At 40.2% G+C, this 20,736-nt stretch overlaps 2 protein-coding genes across 2 annotated transcripts; one reads left to right on the top strand and one right to left on the bottom strand.

Moving 5' to 3' along the window:
- Positions 1-2,332: 2,332 nt before the first annotated feature.
- On the bottom strand, positions 2,333-5,774 carry LOC139733803 (protein adenylyltransferase FICD-like). The gene is made up of 3 exons (XM_071644609.1): positions 5,439-5,774; positions 4,315-4,549; positions 2,333-3,158 (listed from the first exon to the last, which is right to left on the bottom strand). Exons 1-3 carry the CDS (start codon positions 5,710-5,712, stop codon positions 2,333-2,335), a joined length of 1,335 nt encoding a protein of 444 aa, XP_071500710.1. The 5' UTR covers positions 5,713-5,774.
- Positions 5,775-5,918: 144 nt separating this feature from the next.
- LOC139733805 (uncharacterized) lies at positions 5,919-18,479 on the top strand (the record flags this gene model as incomplete). The annotated part of the gene is made up of 7 exons (XM_071644611.1): positions 5,919-6,004; positions 9,988-10,822; positions 12,014-12,167; positions 13,669-13,814; positions 15,664-15,842; positions 16,677-16,785; positions 18,316-18,479. Coding segments are annotated over exons 1-7 (1,613 nt in total), but the record flags the coding sequence as incomplete, so codon positions are not given.
- Between the last annotated feature and the right edge of the window lie 2,257 nt (positions 18,480-20,736).

Here is a 20,736-nt window from a genome sequence, read left to right as displayed (position 1 = left end):
ACAATTATTAATAAGAAACACATTCATGACTTGATATTGGATTTCCTTGGCGAAAAACATCTTCTTACCCATAAAGGTGAGTAATTCCCTCACACACAATATCAAGTTATCAGTATTGATTGAAATATGATGGGTAGTCCCACATGTGCAAATTAATGTCTTTATGTTATGCCTTCTTTTATGCCTACTGATATAACGAGATATCGGCTATAACGAGGAAAATGACTCGGTCCCGACCATCTCGTTATATCGAGTTTCCACTGTATATGAGGGAAATAGTAAAATTCTGAGGAGTTGACCTTGACCTTTGACCCCTGACTATTGACCCATGACCCCTAACTTCCCTAGATAATCCCTGCCAGACAATACATGCGTATGTACCAAGTTCCACGAAGATACATTGAACCATTTGCAAGAAAAGTGATATTGCAACATTTTCACCTAACCTTTGACCTTTTGACCTTTGACCTTATGACATGAAACTCTCTCTGGAGAATCTTTGTGCAGTAGTACATGTCCACACCAAGTTTCAAGAAAATACCTTCGGGCATTGCATAGATATGGGGGAAATTGCAACATTTGTAGCATTTGACCTTGACCTTTTGACCTCTTGCCAATGTCACGAAAATCTACTCGACTAATTGTCCCATCATACATCATCATTGGACCAAGTTTGGTGAAAGCTGCTTCATCCAGTTTTGAGTTATCACGTAAACAGATAAATATTAGGATTTGACCTTGATCTTTGACCTTTGACCTCCGTCCGATTTCACTGAAAAACTTATCAAGTAATTGTTCTATCATACATCATCCTCCACCAAAGTTTGATGAAATTTGCTCCATCCAGTCTTGAGTTATCGCGTAAACGGATACAATTTCATGATTTGACCTTGACCTTTGACCTTTGACCTTTAGCCGATTCCTCCCAAAATCTAATCAAACAATTGCCCCACCATACTTCATACTTGGACCAAGTTTGATAAAATTCTAGTAAATATTACTCAAGTTATCGCGTAAAACGAAAGCGGACGGACGTACGTACGAACGTACGTACAGACGTACGGACGTACGGACGGACGGACGGACGGACAACCCGAAAACATAATGCCTCCGGCACCACTTTGTGGCGGAGGCATAAAAACCAAAAAAAAAAACCCAATCCCAATAAAAGGTGGGTCCCATGGCATCTCGGCCATGTTAAAACCAATTTTCATCAAATAAAAATTGAATCTCTCTTGGAATTACATGCTCTTCCATATTTCATAAGAGGTTTCTCATTATCTCAACAAAAATATTAGAAACCTGAAGTTAGATCTCAACCAGAACTATACCATCTCTTCCCTGTTTGTTCTAAATCTAATATTTTGGCAAGATATGACAGAAGATAGAGAACCTTTTTCTTCTTCTCTCCTCACAAACCGTCTTGGTATAGACTTAAAAAAAGAAAAAAAGTGAGATGGCCTCCCAAAGATGGCTAGAACCTATCAATGCAAAATCCCTGCATTTTTTTTTCTCTCTCTACAAAGACATATTTTCCATTACTAAATTGCCACAGACATAGTAAGAAGTTACAGACATAGAGCACCAAAAGTGATTAAATACTTGTGTGTGGATTGTCCTCTTAAAGAGTCTTGTGAAGTCGCCAATCATTGATTTTCAAATTTTCAAAAAGTTTAGATACTCCATAGTAGGACCACAGTAGGAACGGCTTCAAATGCAATTGAACCATCTTAACCAGTTCAAAAAATGATTGCAATAAGAGAAAGGAGGTGGAGTTTCATAGAAAAGGGAGGATGATTTAAAGATTATGGTCACTCAGGTTTGCTGTGTAGAAGCATCAATGAAACTAACAGTGAAAGCAGCACCTGTGCAGAAGAAAATAGGTCAAAAAAAGAAAAACACCTTGCTAATATCTTGATTTTGCCTTGTTTTAAGCTGCGAAATTTTGACATTGATTGGTAGAGAAGAGATTACTCTTTCTGGTTATTTCACAAACTCAAAAAAATTGAGTCTCTCAAGCCAAGTTAATATTTTGGTCAATTACAGAAAATCCTAATCTGTGACTTTGTGTGCCGTGTTATTCAAAGCCAGTAATGTCGTAATGCTTCGAGGAAAAATTCTGTTTGGGACGTTTGAGCAGAATATGCGTACTTGGCACGCCGTCAACTGAGTTTGGCGGGGAAATGTGGCACATAGAGAGTTAATGACCCGTGTTTAGATTTTTTGTACTCTTCTGAAAAAAAAATATAAGGAAATAAATATGAATATCTCTTGTTCAACATGAATGAAGTCAGAAGTGTCTCTAAACTTAGATATACTTTCTTGCCATGTGTCATGTTTCTGTCACCAATCGTCTACCTTCCTCGATTTCAGGAAGATTACTTGAGGAGTCTGAGGTAACCCACAGGTAAGCATCAATCATATCGTCGAGGCACCGGCATATAAATCTAATGAATGGTCGTATATCGCCCATGTTAGCCTGTTTGATTGTCTCGTAGTACTCCTGCCTCTGAGAGAGTTTGATGATGACGGGCGGGTAGCCCCCCTTGAGGAGGATAAGGTTCATGAGCAACCGTGAAGTCCTTCCGTTCCCGTCCAGGAACGGGTGGATGAAGATGAATTTGTAGTGCGCCACCGCTGCAAACTCCACAGGATGCAGCGCCGAGGCCTCCTCCGAGTTCAACCACGTGATGTACTCCTCCATCAGGTCTTCAACCTCACTGGAGGGTGGCGGCACGTAGCCGCCAACGAACACCTGCGTGGTGCGCAGCGTGCCCGAGTCAATGGGGTCCACAAAGCCGAGGACCCGGCGGTGGATGTTGAGGATGTCGTCCAGCGAGATGGCGCCGAAGCGGTGCATGAGGGTGTCGTTGATGTACCGCAGGGCAGCGTTCATCCCCAGCACCTCATTGTGCTCCAAGACGCTCTTCCCGCCAACAGCGAACCCAGTTTCCAGGATGCTGCGCATCTGCTCCAGTGACAGGGTGTTGCCCTCGATGGCCGTCGTGTGGTAGATCTGCAGGTAGTAGAACTCAGCCCGGGCCCGCTGGAGAGCGCGACTGTGCTCCGGCATCTGTTGGCCAAGCAACTCTCGTTTCTCGTCGACACGGGCAAACAAACGTTTGTCGTTTTCAGCAACAGCTGCAGATGTCCTTTCCCTGCAGAATTATGTCACAGATAAAAAAAAAAATGAAGATTTATACACTGTATACCAATTCATAAAGTGCAGGACTCTATTGCTTTAATAGTGCTGCAAGAGCTCCTGGTGAACGACTTAAGCGAAGAGATGTGGTGTAAGTCGATTCTTGAATCACGCTACAGGTTCAGAAATTCCTGATTTCTAACAATAAAATCATTCCACAGTTTTAAGGCTGCACAGGCAAAAGCTTGAATTTGAAAAGTGATAAGTACTGTAAATTCAGACATTTTCACTTGCATCTTAATGTCACAAGTTTTGCAAAAGACAAGACTTGCAAAATTAAAATGCATGTGAAAAATTCTTGTCTACACTATAATTATGTGCATTGAATAACAGTGGCAATGTGCAAAAATTTCATTCCACTAACAAGACCATATGCTCCAATTTGCAAAAATTTCATGCAGAGAAAATTCTTACTTTACACCGGGTTGTGGGATTTAACTTGTAGTCTGATTAATATGTGCCTTGCCAATCTGCAAAATCTATTTATGATATATTTGTGGACAGTTAGAAGAAAGTGCAGATCTCTGGAAGAGGAATGATCCTCAAAAATCTGGATCTACTAAAGACAAGACTAGTTCCCGCATTCATAAACAAACCAGCTGACTTGTACCACACAGCTTGGCAAGTGTACACACATATTCAGTGAAGACAGACTCTGAAAGATGACATTACAATAGCTTCAGGAATCAAACTCATCAATGTTGATCTTTGCATTATAATGGAACACAAAATTGTAGTTTGAGAAAAAGTAATGAATCCACAATACAAGCTCATTCATAAGATTGATAATTTCTGAACACAAAAATTTCAGAGAGAGAGAGAGAAAAAAAAATGTAATTTATATAGGTATGGCAGACATCAATCATAACTGATGCATGGGTACAGACACTGTATTTTTAATCTACAGGTGTCTAATGGATTCTGGAATGTAACAGCTGACTGTAAAGCAATGTTTATAATAAGTGAAAATTATGACTTCCTAGTGGGGACTAAAAAAGCACGGAAGAAAGGAAAAAAAAGAAACGATAGACTGGCAAAATTAAGTGCATAGAAAAATAAGGAATAGAACAAGTTACAGATATAGGTACAAATTGGATGTTGCAAGAATTTACTTGTTCATGAGAGCCCTTGAATGCGATTCGTTGACGACCAGCGCGCAAGAGTAGAGGTGGTTTGCGTGCACGATGTCGTCCTCTTCCACAAACTCTCCGTACTCATTGAGGGCATCGGCGTGGTGTGGGTCCAGTGCCAGAGCATGCTGGAAGAGTTTTTGGGCTTTGGCCCTCTTTCCTTGGTACTTGGCTTCCAGTGCTTGGTGGACTGCTGCCTGCACTTCGCCTACTAGATCTATATTAAAGTACCAGTGTAAAATGCACAACAAATTTTACAGTATATTGAGCACAAGTGGATGAGATTCATGTAATGAATGCTTCAAACAAACAAATAAACTTTACTATGCATGCCCCTGATACCAAATATCACCTAGCTTTAAAAAACACAAAACAAATCACAGTTTTTACCTCAGTTTTGTCTTTGATTTTGTTTTAGTGTTTTTGAACTTTCTTTGACTTTGTAGACTATATTTGATTAGAAATGGAACCAAGGTTTTGCTTTTGATAGTTAACTTTAGAACTTTAGAAGCATTTTACCCGCTTTGTTTGCTTTTTGTTAACAATATTGAACTCTTGCATGGCAAAGAGAGAGAATAGAACTTCAGAAAAAAAAAGGCAATGTAAATTGTAATAAATTAATAGAATTTAGTTTTAACTGTAAAGTAGACCGTAGTTCACTTATCACAAAAATAAATTTCATTGATATATATCATATGAGGTTAATTCAATAAGGCCTAAAAAAAGAAAGAAAAAGAAAAATGATACAAGACTCCTCCGGGATCTGGGCAGAGGATTTTTCTGTCTAAATCACTCTAATATAAACGTTACTGAAAATTCATCTGGAGAGTTAACCGCACCAGCGACACCAACCCGTACTGTTACTGGTTACAGCGCCCCGCGCCGGGGTTACTGGATGGAGAGTGATCTGAGTGTAACTTTAACGTAAACATTTAATTCACTACGGCTAAAGGTAAAAAAAAAATAAAAAAATAATAGGGTCTAATATAATCAACCTCCAATCCTCGCACTGTCGCAGTCAATTAATTGCCGTAAATTCTATGTCAGTATGTATAAGAATGGATCTAATGAAGGGATTACCACACCCCCCTTTCTAATTCCCTTACCTTGTGAAAGAGATGTTTTCTGTGAAGGAGATGACACTGTCACTGGCCAGTTTCGAATTCCATAATCAAATTTTTGCACTTCAGAGTTCGGCAATTTCGACAACTCAGTGGTCCCACTAATAAAGTTTCGCGTTGGAAATATCACCTCCAAGTTGGAAACCAATATTGCACTAACGATTCCACCGAATAGGAAGAAAATCACACCAAACGCGCTCGGAGTTACGTGGATAGTCAGAACTGCATCCTTCCGTCCTTTGTCCCCACTGTCATCCATGCTGTTTTAATCATCACGTATCTAAACACACGACATAATCTTTCACAGGGTACTGCATTCGGTCTTCAACTTCACTTGACACTGACAGCTGACGATTTGGGAGATACGGCCGAGAGAACGACGTTTGCGATCTTACGCAATACTGTATCATATTTGTCACAGCGTGATTGGATGATATCATATGACGTCATTAAGCAAAATGGCAGCGCCCTTGTAGCTCATAAACACGCGTGGTCCGCTGTTTTCTTGGTTCAAGTCGATTGTCGATGATGTCATTATTCACTGTCAACAGGTAATCTTATCCCTCTCATTTCCGGTCATGTTATCAGTAAGATTACACAATTTGTAAAGCAAGTTTGTTATAATGTCAACCAGCACTAAAAAACTGACAATGTTGGATTCTGCTTCTGTCTTCATCAGTCATGCACGCGTGGTATTATACATCCTCGTAGTCCCATACGTTATGTATTGCGTCAAGAAGCTCTCTCTCTCTCTCTGAGTCTTAGCTGATCCCTCCACTATTTTGGAGATTCCTGGAATCCAGATATGCAAATCCAGCAAGATAAGATAATGGTATTAAACATAAGTAGAACGGCAAGTATGGATTTTATGAAGAAAGAAGAGGGATAGAAGAAGCAGGCTATTTTGGATTACTACAGTCTGACAGTCACAGATCAGTCCGGGAAACCCGCTCATGAGGACCGCTCCCGCGTACGAGGACTGCCCCGCCTCATGAGGACCGCCCTCACGCCTCATGAGGCCCCCTATTCACTTCTTATTCATCTCACATCTAATGTATAAATTGTCGCAACTTTGCATGGTGATTTTTTGTTACACACACATGTCCACTATCCATGATGAAAAGAAGAAAATATCCTGTTCGTTTTTTTTTTTCTTCAAAAATCGAGTTTTAATTAACCGATGCAGAGCACCCATCAAAACACGGGCGCCAGCGTGTTCCAATCACCGTGCAAAGTTGCGACAATTCATATGTTAGATGTGAGATGAATAGAGGGGTAGAAGTGAATAGGGGGCCTCATGAGGCGTGGGGGCGGTCCTCATGAGGCGGGGCAGTCCTCGTACGCGGGAGCGGTCCTCATGAGCGGGTTTCCCGGACTGAGATGGCAGGCAATGTTGAAAGGTTAATAAGGTAGCATGAGAAAATTGCAGTGGGTAATCAGTGTCATACAAGTCCAGACAGTTCGGGTGATCAACAAGACATTCCTTGACTCTGCATATGAACTCTTGACGGAGATGAACAAGACTGGGACAAGATCCAACAAAGTGTTCCACTGTCTCATCCTCAGATTCACATAGGGGGCAAGTACATATGGAAGACTTTCTAAATGTATGTAGAGACGACGTTGTGTCAAGTACAGTATGTGGATGACAGAAGTTGGGCTCTAATCATTAAAGCATGACGGATGATAGGAGACGGGGGTTCTTCAGATAAGGAGATTAGCAGAGGGTGGAACGTTATCTATCCAGAACTTGAGAGACGACTTGGAGCGGATTCTTTGTATGGTAAGATGTCTTACAGCCTGATAGACTCTGTATTTAATCAACCTCTTCCAAGTTGAATACGGGAGTGGTGTAGAGACAATGCTATGTAGATCTGGAAGATTATATTTCAACACAGTCTCTTGTAGGACTTGAACCGTAGGTGTACAAGCTTTGAGAGCGGCTAAAAATGTTCTGAACTCATAACGGCTATGGTCAAGGCTGGCGAGTTGGCCTAGAAGCAACAATCTGTCAAGATCTATCTGGGCAGAGAGAGGCAAGAGGTTGGTGAGCAGATAGACTATCTCGTCAGCAGCTGAATCCATTGACACACCAAGATGATCTCGTAGGTTGCTTAGCATTGTTGATAGCAATCACTGCACTTCTGGAGGGATTAATTTTGTAATGCCAATACTCCGCGTAGTTGAAGGTGACCTCTAACATCTGTTGCAGCTGATCTGGAGAGTTAGCGATGAGTGCTACATCATCAGCAAGAACTACCACACCCGAGAAACGGCCGTCTATTGAGCATCCAAGATTCTTCTCTCTTAGCTCCTTTATCAAGTCATCAACGAATGTAGTGTAGAGTAATGGAGACAAGACCCCGCCTTGTCTTACACCTTGCGTGACAGGGGTCGGGTTGCTGACCTTACCCTTCCACTGTTCCAGAATACTTTGCTTTCTAAGCCATTGTACATTGATTGCAACATATCCAGAATACACGGTTCTAGCTTCGAAGACTTCAGCTTACAAAAAAGACCCCTATGCCAGACAGTGTCGAAAGCCTTTTCCGCATCGAGAAGAGCTATTACTGTATGTTGGTTGTTTACGAATGGTATTCAATTCAATAACAAGCTCGAGTGAAATGGATGTGAGAGAGCGAGAGAATCCTTTCCTAAATCCAAACTGAAGTTCATCTGGGATGTTGCTAATATAGAGCTGACGTTCAATATGAGGCTTAAGAGACAGCTCAAGGAGCTTACATAGGACAGATGTCAAAGTTATGCCTCTATAGTTCCGTGGATCGTGCGGGTCTTTCCCTTTCCCTTTATGTAGAGGGAGTATGAGCCCTTCCTTGAATGTTTTGAGGCAGTGTGCATGACGCAAGATGGCATTGTACAGGGCAAAATGAGTCGACGAGAAGTCTCACCCAGATGCTTAAGATGTTCTGCAGAAACATTATCAGCACCAGCCGCCTTACCCGTCTTCAGTCGCTTGATAGCTTCATCAATATCTACTGACGTATTAAAGATGGATACTGCTGCAAGATTCCAATCCTAGGGCACTAGAAAGATCTCGAGAAGAACTGCACTCCATACTTTGCCTGCACTCAGAGTCATCATGAAGAGTACCGGGTATCCTGTCAGTACCAGCAGAGGATAGAGCTGCGAAGTAGAGCTGCCAACCGTGAAGCATGTCATCACCTTCATACGTATGATCTCCAAAAGAGATTTTGTCCACTTCAGCACGAGCAGTGTCTGAACCACGATTCATTTTCACAATGCGAAAGAATAATTTGCTGTTGGAGGATGAAGCAGTCTCGATTTTAGACAGAAGGTTATTTCTCAGTTGTGCTCTAGACTGCCGTAAACTTCTCCTGAAAGCTTTCTTAGCATTGACGTGATCTTCATTAGCTTGATTTTTTTATCAGAGCTGGACAGGAGCCACGTCTTCCTGGCTTTCTTAGCTATATCATATGCCTGGCTAACATGAGCATTCCGTTCTGGCTTCCCTTTCCTAGATCCAGAGGGGAAGGTACACTGTATGTGGTAGTTCCAGTGAGTGTGATATCATGGAGTCAATCAGTGAAGAAAGCAGATTATCAACCTCTACTGGATGTATATCGTTGATACTCTGAAAAAGGTCACTTGACACCTTTTCCATAGGAATAGTATTTAAAAAGATTCCTTGATTGTGGCCTGGTCGAGACATTGCCATTTCACTTTGAGTCTTTTGATACCAACAGCGTAGACCGATTGTTGATAGGCTTGCCTTAGGCTTAGCCTGGCTTAAAAATAGAATGTACCTTTTCGATATCTCAAATTCAGTAAGCCTGATGTCCACGAAAATCACAGAAAGTACTTGATATTTAATTTTCAATTACTCACTCACATTTTTAACGAAATCGGCTGACAGGAATTATGGAAGCATTGATGATCACTTTAGTCTTTACACTGATAATTAAATATTAAAATTAGAATAATTTAATTCAAATTTTAGACCTCTCCTCTTGTAGAGCTAGTCTTGACTCTAGGTTCCAGTCATCAACAGTTCGAGTAAAGTTTGTGTTTCTAGTCGTTAGGGTCTAAGTGATTGATCAGTGGTGCTGGTGCTGTCGACTTTCTCGTGTTGCTCTGTAAATTTAGTTAGGCCCCCTAAACTTATATTTCCAGACAAGCTATAAAAATAGTGTAATACAATAACATTTATTTCACATTGATTTACATGTAAAAGTACTGGAGCTGGAAACAGCTCACTCTTTTCAAGCTGTGACAGTGAATTCTGACCTCACAATCTGCCATTATTTAGCTGTTAAATTATCAGATAAATTAAACAGATTGTTATTGAAATTTATGCCACATGAATATATCTTTTTCATGTGACCAGGAGCAGGATAGGACATTGACAAAAAGTATACAAGTTTTACAATCATGGATGGCACGTGGAACTTGTCTTGTTTGAATGATTTCTGGGACATTCAAAGAAAAAGAATGTAAACTTTACCTGTACACTCCACATCTCCAGATTTTTTTTTTCTTTTTCACTTTTATTCAGGTACCTTGGGGACTCTTCCCCACAGGCCAGTGAGCAGTCTGCCCAGACCATCCTTGACAGGCTAAATGCTAGGGCAAGGAGCAGAGAAAAACAGCGTCTGTCTGATGCTGCTACACCGAAGACTGCACTTCATTTGAAAGAGAAAAGGAAGAAGCCCGTAGAGACAGACAGCCATAATGTATCTAAGGAAAAAGAGAGGAATAATGCTACCAACGATTTCTCCGCTATAACAGACAGACCAGACACTAAGTCCTCCAAGAAATCTGTGAAGAGGAAAGCCAAAGATGGCGAGGGGGCGCAAGCTTTCTCCCTTTCAAAAAAGAAAGGGAAGGTTTTAAAGGGTGACACTAGCAATGGAAGCAAAGAAGTGCCATGTCCAACAGATGACAAGAAAGAAGTGATGTCCGTCAAAGAAGATGCAAATGTTGAAAAATCCAATGCGCATAGCTTGAGGACTTCAGGAGCAGATGCTACCGTGAAAAAGAAAGACAAAAAGAAAAAGAAAATGAAGAAAAGGAAAGATTTGTCAGTGACTGTGGACAGCAACTCTGTGACCGACTCCACCCAGGAGAACAATGAATTGACAAGAACGTTGCAAGGCAGCGGCAGAGAAATGCAGCGCAGTGGAAATAAGGATGTGGATGGGACATCAGATGTTGGAAATGAGGTGGAAATGGCTGGTGATGATGATGTAGAGAGACTAAAGGACGAACAGGAAGAAGATGAAAGTGTAGAAGATGAAACTGTCAGTTCTTCTGGAAGTGAAGCAGAAGATGACATCGAAGGAACAAGCTTTCCCGTGCTGGGAGAGTACGAACGGAGAAATCAAAAGCGGGTAAGTGGCTCAAGAAATCAACATCCTCTCATCTGTTTTTTCCTGTGGGCTTTTTTCCTGCAAGGCTGCTTCACCAGGGTGGATACACCTCTGCTGTCCTTGCAATCTGTGATTAAAGCTGTCCATGCTTTCCCTGCTGTAGCTGCTTTCAACTCCTTGTTTATTTTGCACCTCTACCTCCCTCTGTCACCCCCATCCTCCTTACCATATTCACCCTTTCTGTTCTCACCTCTTGGCCGAGCCACACAAGCCATTTTCTTTTTTTCCGCATCAGCTTCTGTTGAGGTTCTCCCACATTGATTCATTAGGGAGCTTTAGATTTTGACTCGCAGACGTTTGAGACGACGCTTGCGGTGGACGTTCTCCTCTCCCCTGCATCGTGCTGAAAAGTAGCTTTAGATTACGCTTGGACGCAACGTATAAAAAATAAAATGGCGCCCCCGTATGATCAGTGCATGACGTAGTTCTCTACGTCGCAAACTGTGCGGACGTAAAAATAGCCTAGTATGCGTAGTTAAAAAGTCAGGCGACGCGGGCTAAAAATGGATTGACTTTACGCGCGCTTCTGCGCAAGCTCAGAACATTTTTTTTTTTCCTCTGAACGTCCCCGTCGCGAAAATCTAAAGCTCCCTATTGTTCCCTTCCCAGTTCAGTCTTGTGCATTTCATCAGATACAAAATGTTTTTGATCCCGCTCATAGATGGATTACATTGTAGATATCGAGATACTCAAGATGTACAAGAAACATTTGAAGCATCAATTGTTGACTGCAGGTCAGGCTTTTTGACACTTGTTTCAGAGGAAAGTAAACCAAACATACAAACTGGAAACCTGTTGAGGATGAGTCCCGAGTATACTAGGGCAGGGGTCTATGGAAAATTTGTGTTGTAGCAAAATCAGTCCATCCTCAACGGGTTAAGATTGTTGTCATCATGCAGTATGTAACATAACAAAAAGATCAACCCGTTGAGGACAATTCCTGAGTATATTCTGGCAAGTTTCTATGGAAAGTGTGTGTTATAGCAAAATCAAAGCATCCTCAACTTGTTAAAGCAGAAATTTGGAATTTACAAGTATCTGCAATTGTTATGCCTTTATACAATGTATGTATGTTAATTCTTCCCAGCCTGTCCTCAGTGCTTTTTCTCATTTTTTCTTTAGTCTTTCGCATTTCCTTGTCTTGACTTTTAGAAAGTGCGAGAAAGTCTCCCACACTGGCTTGCCAACCCCTTGGTCATCGAGAGAAACCTGGCAGAGAACAGTATAAATGTGATTGAAGTTGAAGGACTGGATAAGAGACTAGTATCAACCCTTTCGTCGCTGAGAATAGAAAAGTTATTTCCAGGTCAGTTCAGTTGTGTCAAACATCATTTGCATCATATCTTTTCACTTATATTTGTATTCATGCATTTACTCATGTAGCCATTGTTTGTGTAATTTCTTAACTAATTTCCCTGATCATTTTGTCATTTTTATGTAATTTTTATAGAATACAGTCCCCAAAACTGTATTCCTCGAAATCAGTAGATGTCTGTCCGTAGATCATAAGCAGCGTTTACTTCACCCCAAAATATACAAGCGAATGATTATACAGAGTGCCAGTGAAAGTGCCTCTGTTTGCTTGTTTATTTGGTTTTCTCTCTTTCTCTCTATCTGATAGTGTGACAAAGCTAATGGTGTGATTTGCAGTTCATTACCCCATGGTCAATATATGAAGATTTGTATGAAATAAAAAAGCTAGAAGATCATCCTAATTGATTCCAATTGAAATAATGTGGAGAAAATTTGTTATTTGCATTGATACCCCTTTCCCTATTTGACATGCAACGTGTGTGCATTCTCTTCAAATATTGTTTTCGCTTGATGGATAGTCTAATGTGAGATATTTTGTGTTTCTGCACCAGTCACATTTAGTATAAGATTAAATGATTAAATGTGACCGTGCATCACAAAACAAACAAAAAGTCGCGCCGCTTGATTTTACGTGAGGACTCGAAAAAGGTGAAATGGGTCAACTGAGTCAATCTTGACTTTTTCATATTTTCTGAAAGAGCTATCCATCTTCTACATTATTCTTTAATTTGGGATCATAACATGAATGGGAAAGTGTATTTTCGGCAGTTTTTCTACAACCCATTTTTTTTTTTTTTTGGGGGGGGGGGAGGGAGAATAGAATGATCAGGTATGTTTTGGAGTCCCCTTTTCATTCCTTGAAAGCCTTTTACACACTTCTCACTTTCAAGTCTAATAACTTTTGAAAGGATAATGCTGCTGCTTTACAAGTTGGCAGTAATCATGGACAGAACATGCTCAATTTCAGCTTAATCTGATAATCCCTTCATTGTTATTGCTTGGATGGTTTACATCCTGTGTTTTGTCCCTTTCATTGCACAGCTAGCAGGGCTTGGTAAAGATTAAGTGTTTGAATAGACACTGTACTTCAGAGCCTCTTTTCTCAGTTCACACTTTTCCAGAGTGTGTGCTTTCTTTCCAATATTTAGAAAGGTTAGGGGAGTCCATTTGAATTGAGTTACACATCATTTTAAAGCTTAGAGTCTGCTCTATTAGAATCTGCTCTTAACTAAAAATCCTTGTCTGGTGACTTTTTGTTGGTTTTGTGGTGCAGGGTCACAAATGGTGACAAGCTGAACGTTATGAAAGCATACTACACCGTGTATTTGTATACAAATGTATGTACACAGTGTACATTGTATATATATTTTTTTCAGGATTTAAGATTTTCAATATTTTTCTTATTAATACATGCATTCAACTTTGTAGCAAGTAAAACAAAAAATCAGATATTGTTATTTCTCTTTGGTTGTAATATTTTCGTGTTCTCTTAGTCCAACACCATGTCATACCAGTGATTTTGGAGACCCTGAAGTACGGCCTTCATGCGGGATGTGCGGGGTTCAGACCGCGAGACGTGTGTGTCTCCGCACCAACAGGGAGTGGGAAGACACTGGCATACGCGATTCCCATTGTTCAGGTAATGGAACTGTCTGCTGCCAACTTCCCTTTTTACCTTTGTGAGCATATTTCAGGATAAGTTTTCAGAACATATTTGTGGTATACATTCCTTCCTTGTCAAATGACCTCATGCTTTGGTGTAGGGGATGAGATAAGCATATCTGCCAACTGTTCAGTTTTAATCTGAATATTCAGATTATTCACTGAAAGAAAACTCATTAATTTCAGTGTGTTCTGATTTTTAGGAAATATCTGTTAATAGTATTTACTATATGAAATTTCAGATTTTTAAATAATTTTTCTTTGTTTGTTTTAGATTAATTAAGTCTCAGGGTTGGCAGGTACGGTAAAAGTGAAATCAGACAAAAATTTCATGTGCCTTTTTCTAATGCAAATACTTCTTGTACTTGATGAAAAATTTTGTTCTGTCGATGCAGTGATCCATGTCAGTAGATTTATGTGTTTTTTTTTTTTCAATAGGCTTAATTCTGCACGACTTTTATGATTTCTGGCTTGTTGCTCTGCAAATGTAGAAGGAAAAAACGAAACAGAACACCTCCAGCACATACATTACGTGTATATAGAGTATACAGTGTACCCACATACATGTATCACTGGCTTCATGAGAATGTGATTGATTTAACCCTAAAAAGACTGGGCTATTTTGGTAGCTCAAAAAACTAGGGGGGGGGGGGGGCTAAAGGGCCCCCCCCCCTTAAGATCTCAGTCGTGGATCACGCGATCGCCACGGAAATTTGCACAATGGTAGTGGGCGATGTAATCTACAAGATCGTATATTTAAATTTTCCAAAATAGTGTTTCTTTATTTTATGTTGATTAATTATGCTAGTTTATTCGAGAAATCAGACTCTTTAGGTGCTAATCTAAATCATTAAATAAAGCTCCAAAAGTGCTCATTTTTGGTCTAATTATTCTTTGTGGCATTCTTAGCAAATGTACTTGAAAAAAGTTTGGTATCAAAATCAATTTTTTATTTATTTTATTGTTTTATGAATTTCTTATGTATTTCCCTGTTTTTTCGACCTTTTGTTTTTGATGTTTTTTTAACAAAATTTGTGGCAGACACTTTTTGAAGCATAAAACTCCTAAAACAAATTGATTTTAGCCATTGAGAGTAAAAATACAAAGTTTGTAAGCATATTACACCATGTGAAAAAACTCAATTTGCATTGACTTTGTACACAAAATCACACTTTTGAGCCATTTTCGGTATCACGTGCATGTACAAAAAGTTATGAAACTTTAGAACCATACCCCCGGGCGTCACAAATTTAGTGTCAAAATGTGTGGGAAACTCGAAAGAAAAAAGTCATAGAGCATTGCGGCGAGAGCATTGCGTGTTGCAGAGTAATCACGCGAAATGTCGAGGGGGGGGGGCTAAAAGGCCCCCCCCAGACTTTTTAGGGTTAAGGGGACTGTAGCATGGGGAGACATTTTGTTGCAAAGATTGGCCTGACGCAGAATATATTTCAAAATTCCACGCCCATAATGATTTTGAAAAACGCTCACTCAGCATGTTCTTGCAAGCAACCTGGTATGGAACTGAGTATTGTACGGTTGCAGACATTATCGGTCCAAATTCTTAGTCTTTGTGGCAGGATTTGATCACAATTCTCTTCGGTGGACTTATATGCTAACAAGCAATCACTCAGCAGGCCTGTGCTCATCATTCGTGTTAAATGTACCACGTGGTTGGCATTTGAACAGAAGTTGATTTAACGAGAGAGCCATCATATCTGCTGATTCGTTTTCTCAAATACTGCGCTTTGCCTGGAATTTTATGCTGCATTTTTTTTTCTCTCATATATACACACCCTGTGTTTTCCATTGCCTGGTCTAACGTATAGGCCCTGCTTGACCGGGTTGTTCCACAAATCCGTGCTCTGATTGTGCTGCCGACCCGCGACCTCGCGACCCAAGTCCACAAGGTCATGGCATCCCTGTGTCAGAACACGTCGCTGAAGTCGGTTCTCATTGGAGGGACCAAAACCTTTGCCCACGAGCAGAGTCTGTTGGTAAAGGAGAGGTAAGATGTACACAGAGGGTGTAAATTTGAGGCCAAAGGTGTATTTAAGGGAAGGTCCAGTGTAGATGCGTGGCAGGTGTTCAGTATATGGTGTACGTGTACACACTAGATGTAGGTGTAGCTGATGCAGTGTAAGTTCAGGTGCTACAATTTGCCTGTATATTTGGGTTGCCGAGGTGCTCAGTTCTGAAGAATTGTGAGAAAAAGATGTCACAAATTTTCTGTAGCTGACTAGTATTAAATAATTTCCAAACAAGTTAAAATTCTTGTGAATAGTATCTACTTCTATAAGTCTTTTGATATAGAGATCATCCATTTGCTAACTTTACTCTGCTATGTTCGTCAATTAACCTGTTCCATACTGAATTGTGAAATCCCCATAGACTTACACGGGTCACCAGGTTCCTGTAGGAAACGGATTCTGCTAGAATGCTTTCTTCATTGATAGGCACAAATATCTCAAAATCAATTGCAGGTGGATAGATATTACCCAATCCTCTTTATAATACCTCATAATGGATCACTATGGCCTTGCTGTTGGAAGGAAGTACAACTGTATGCATTGTTCTTATGCTTGAGTGGTTTAGGTAACATACTATTACATCAGGTTTGGATGATTTTACTGAATGCTATTATTAGTATTAAATGAGAAAGCATAATATCAAGTGACAGCAAACTGTCATTGCGTGTGAAGGGTTGAATATGACTTAATCTTCCCTCTTTCTTTTTGTTGTCTCTGTCTCTGTGTGTCTGTCTGTCTGTGTGTCTGTCTATCTTATCTGTATGTCTGTGTGTAATCTCTCTCTCCTTGTATCATGGAATTTGTTCTGACAGTGATGGTGAGTTACGTTCAGCCGCTGACATTGTTGTCGCCACGCCCGGAAGACTCGTCGACAATCTCAACCAGACGCCTGGATTCTCACTGAAGCATCTCAGATTCCTGGTAAGCGAATTAACCTGTTGAGGATGGGCTGATTTTGCTACGACATGCATTTCTTTAGGACTCATCCTCAACGGGTCAAATATGTGTGCTCTTGGTTACAAATTTTGTAGTACCAACTTACATTACATGAACATATGTGACCCTGCATCACAAAACAAAGAGGCAGTTGTCGCCGGACATGTATGAAATTTTAGTTAAGAGCATATTCTGAAAGAGCAGACTTTAAGCTTTAAAGCGATGTACATTGTATAACTCAAAGCAAATGGACTCTCCTAACCTATCTAAATAATGGATAGAAAGCACACACTCTGGAAAAGTGTGAACTGAGAAAAGAGGCTCTGAAGTACAGTGTCTATTCAAGCGCTTAATCTTTACCAAGCAGTGCTGGCTGTGCAATGAATGGGACAAAACACAGGATGTAAACCACAGGAGTAACGACAGTGAAGGGATTATCAGATTAAACTGACATTGAGCATGCCTTATTTACACATTCTGTCCATAACTAATACCGACTTTCAAAGCAGTAGCATCATGCTTTCAAAAGTTATTAGAGTTGAAAGTGAAGGGTGTGTACAAGGTTTTCAAGAAATAATAAGGGGACTCTAAAGACACACCTAATCACACTATTCTACCGAAAAATGTTTGAGATAAACTGCTAAAAAACACACTTTCCTGCCCGTTTTATGATCCCAAATTCTAGCATAATCTTGAAGAAGACTTGCTCTTTCAGAAAATATGAAAAAGATCGGTTAGGTTGGCCTATTTCACCTATTTTCAATCCTCACACAAAATCAGTGTGTGCAACTTTTTGTTCGTTTTGTGATGCACGGTCACATATATGTGTTGTCTATTGTCCAACTGGGAAATGCTAACATCTTGAATAAGACCCAGTATAGTAGAGAAGGTTTAACCAATTGAATCTGTCTTCATTTGCTACCTGACATAGTTTATTAAAAAACCATGAGTAGCACAGGCCTGCTGCTTAGAACAGAATTACCGCTCACCGAATATGTGCATCAAAGTGTGTGCTCATTGGCAGTGCTTGGCTTTAGTCAAGATCCTTTGGCTGTGTGTGTACTTACATAGAGATCAATGATAAATTTGCACACCATTTATTGCTACAGGGATTCCCACAACCGAGTCGAGCCAGCCTTTGCATACTCATGCTGGGTCTTGTAGGGAAGCAAGGGGTTGAATTGTACTAAGGGAAAAAAAAATGCAAAAAGAGTACTGAATTTTGAATCTTTGACTACATGCTTAAATCCCAATGTGTCAGATTTCATTAGTTTGCCCATTGGGTATTAAGTGACTTTTAAGGATGTGAAAAACAATGTATAGTTTGATGCCTTTTCAGGAAGATGTGAAATGGGTTTTTTTCTTCCAAAATTTCCTTAGATTTAATGTCAAATGGTTTTTACATGAATTTTTTGATTTCATAATCTTTTTTTTTTTTTCTTTCTTTTTTTTTTTTTGGGGGGGGGGGATTTAATTTTGAGAGCACTTGGTAATTGTTCTGCAATTCTTGTAAAGGTGATCGATGAGGCTGATCGGATGATGGACCACATTTCCCAGGACTGGATTGCACAGGTGGAGAAGTCTGCCTACGGGGGAGACACCCCTGCCTCCCATAATGGAACGATCCACTCCAGGCATGCTGGCCACAGAGTGTGGCCAGGTCCGCTGACTGTCGAGAGGTGAGACCACTTATGAGGGATCGACAACACAGGATGACAACACAATACTGGATGGCTCTTTCAAAGAGTGCATTCTGGTTCATGAACTGTTATTTTTTTTTCTTTCTTAAAATAGAATGTTTCTTATTGCAGCATTTTTCAATTTGCTGTAAACTTGAGTCAAAAGGGGCCTGAGCTTTCTATCCTAGCAGAATCTTTGTTAGAAGCAAAGTGACAAACAGGCAGGGAAAGCAATCACATAATAAAGACTTCACACAACAAGAATGGTCAGGGATGGGCTAGGGACACAGAACAAAGAAAACAGAAGAAGAGGGTAGGAGGTCATGGGCAAGGAGCCCAACAGGTGAAGGGATGGGGGGGGGGGGGGGATTAGAGCAGGAGGGTGGACAGACAAAAGGCAGAGGAGGGTCAGTGATGATCCAGAGGACCAAGGGGGGAGGGGGGCAACCTGTGAAGGATAAAGATGAATAGGGAGGCAACATCAAACAAGATATTCAACAGAGGGATAAAAAAAAGGAAAAGAGTGAATAGCAACAGCATGGGGATGAGGAGTGGGGGGGGGGGGGGGGGCTGAGCAAGCAGCGAGCCCTGTAAAATTGAAACATTGTACTTAACCTGTTGAAGACGGACCAATTTTGCTACAACATGCATTTCCCATAGACATAGTATACTCGGGACTCGATCTCAATGGGTTAAGAGAACAAAATGTGACCCACTAAAACAAAAGGATCCAAAAGTCGGGGAGGACAATTTTCTGAAAATGACATGACGTTATTCCCTTACTCTTCTACTTTAATTTCATATACAACACAACTTATAAAAGTACTCGGTTGCGGAGCTATCGATGATTTTATTAGCGTATGTCAAGTGGTTGAGGAAATCAGAGTTTCGAGAAAAACACCTCGAAAGTTTTCCTTCTGATGCTAACACGATCAAGAGGAGGCGAGACAGTTTTCACCGCTTGGCAATAGAAGGTATGCTCCCAGTGACCTCTTCGATGTTCATTCAAGCTTAGCGCCAGCGGTCTACGCACGACCAATCAGTAATCAGGATGCCACGTTCTGACCAATAAGATCACTCCCTCATTGCTAGGGGCGGAGTCTAGTTGCGGCGCTAAATTCAAATCTTCGGACACGTTTCTGTTACGTTGAAAGTCAGAAAATCATGGCCCAGAAAAATGCTAATTTTCTGCCTTTCGTTTGATCATTTAGCTTCGAAATTTTGGCAGATGATAGACAAAACATTAGACTACAAAATTATGCCATAAAACAGAAATCCGATTGTTTTGAGCAATTTTGATGAAGTGACTTCAAACTCGATTTTCTCTGCTCAGCCCTCAGCGACTTTAGGATCCTTTTGTTGTAGCCGGTCACAAATAAAGGGAAAATCAGACAATAGTATGACTATGTTTGGAGTGTAAATGTTACGTTCCTATAGCTATCATGATTTGCTTTTTGCACAATATTGAAGCATTTCTATTCTCGTCTTGCAATATTTGTTGCCAATTCTGAATTGGCCATTATAAAATGAGCATACATCTAGATTTATGCCAGCATTTACAGACTCATGTGAAAAAGTTGTGATTTATTACCTCAAAATTGCTTTATTTAGATGTTGACTTTTGCATTCACAGAATCCTTTAATTCATGGAGAATTGTGTATGCCTAATGCAGAGGTTAACTTTGCTGTATGTTAGAAAGGAAAATCTTGATATGGACCTTCAATAGAGTAAGTAATGGAAAATTATAGGAAGGAAAAGCAATTGAAGAGAGTGATTTTTCAAGATTGTATGCAGTGATAAAAAACATAAAAACAAGTAGCTCAGATTACATCTTGCAGTACATTATATCTTACTTTAAAGGTAGGGAATCCCATTTGCATGCCTTAAATGAAGAGTTGCATAAACACAGTGGTATGTTGAAGAGAGTATCATTTTAGAAACTCCCATAAAGTATTGAAAGTGGAAGGTAACATTTAGTACATTCTTATTGACCGTTAGATTTTGAATTGAATTTTTTTCGGGGCTCACCGTAAATTCCAGTACATTACTAGGCTACCTTTGCAGACCCATGCACTGCATGTGTGTCCATCATGTATATTTTGTGAAGAAAGTTCATCAAAACTTACAAACATTTCTATATACATTCTTGCCACATACTCTATATGTTATTACATCAGCTCTTATACTTTTAGATTTGAGTTTATAGATAAAAAATACAGAAGACTGCAACAAACATGCTTAAGTGTGGCTGACACA

The sequence above is a fragment of the Diadema antillarum genome, unplaced genomic scaffold (genome assembly GCF_040938485.1).
Source record: "Diadema antillarum isolate AM-2024a unplaced genomic scaffold, OU_Dant_1.0 seq00000492_RagTag, whole genome shotgun sequence".
NCBI classification, from domain to species: Eukaryota; Metazoa; Echinodermata; class Echinoidea; order Diadematoida; family Diadematidae; genus Diadema; species Diadema antillarum.
The sequence above is the reverse complement of the archived record's forward strand: the minus strand, read 5'-3'. Positions and strand labels throughout refer to the sequence as shown.

Bases quoted from the DNA above. Each gene is read 5' to 3' on its own strand.
- LOC139733803 (XM_071644609.1), bottom strand. From the start codon at position 5,712: ATGGATGACAGTGGGGACAAAGGACGGAAGGATGCAGTTCTGACTATC. The intron at 4,550-5,438 runs GTAAGGGAATTA...ACTTTAATATAG, and splicing joins GAAAACATCTCTTTCACAAG to ATCTAGTAGGCGAAGTGCAG. The intron at 3,159-4,314 runs GTAAATTCTTGC...ATAATTCTGCAG, and splicing joins TCAAGGGCTCTCATGAACAA to GGAAAGGACATCTGCAGCTG.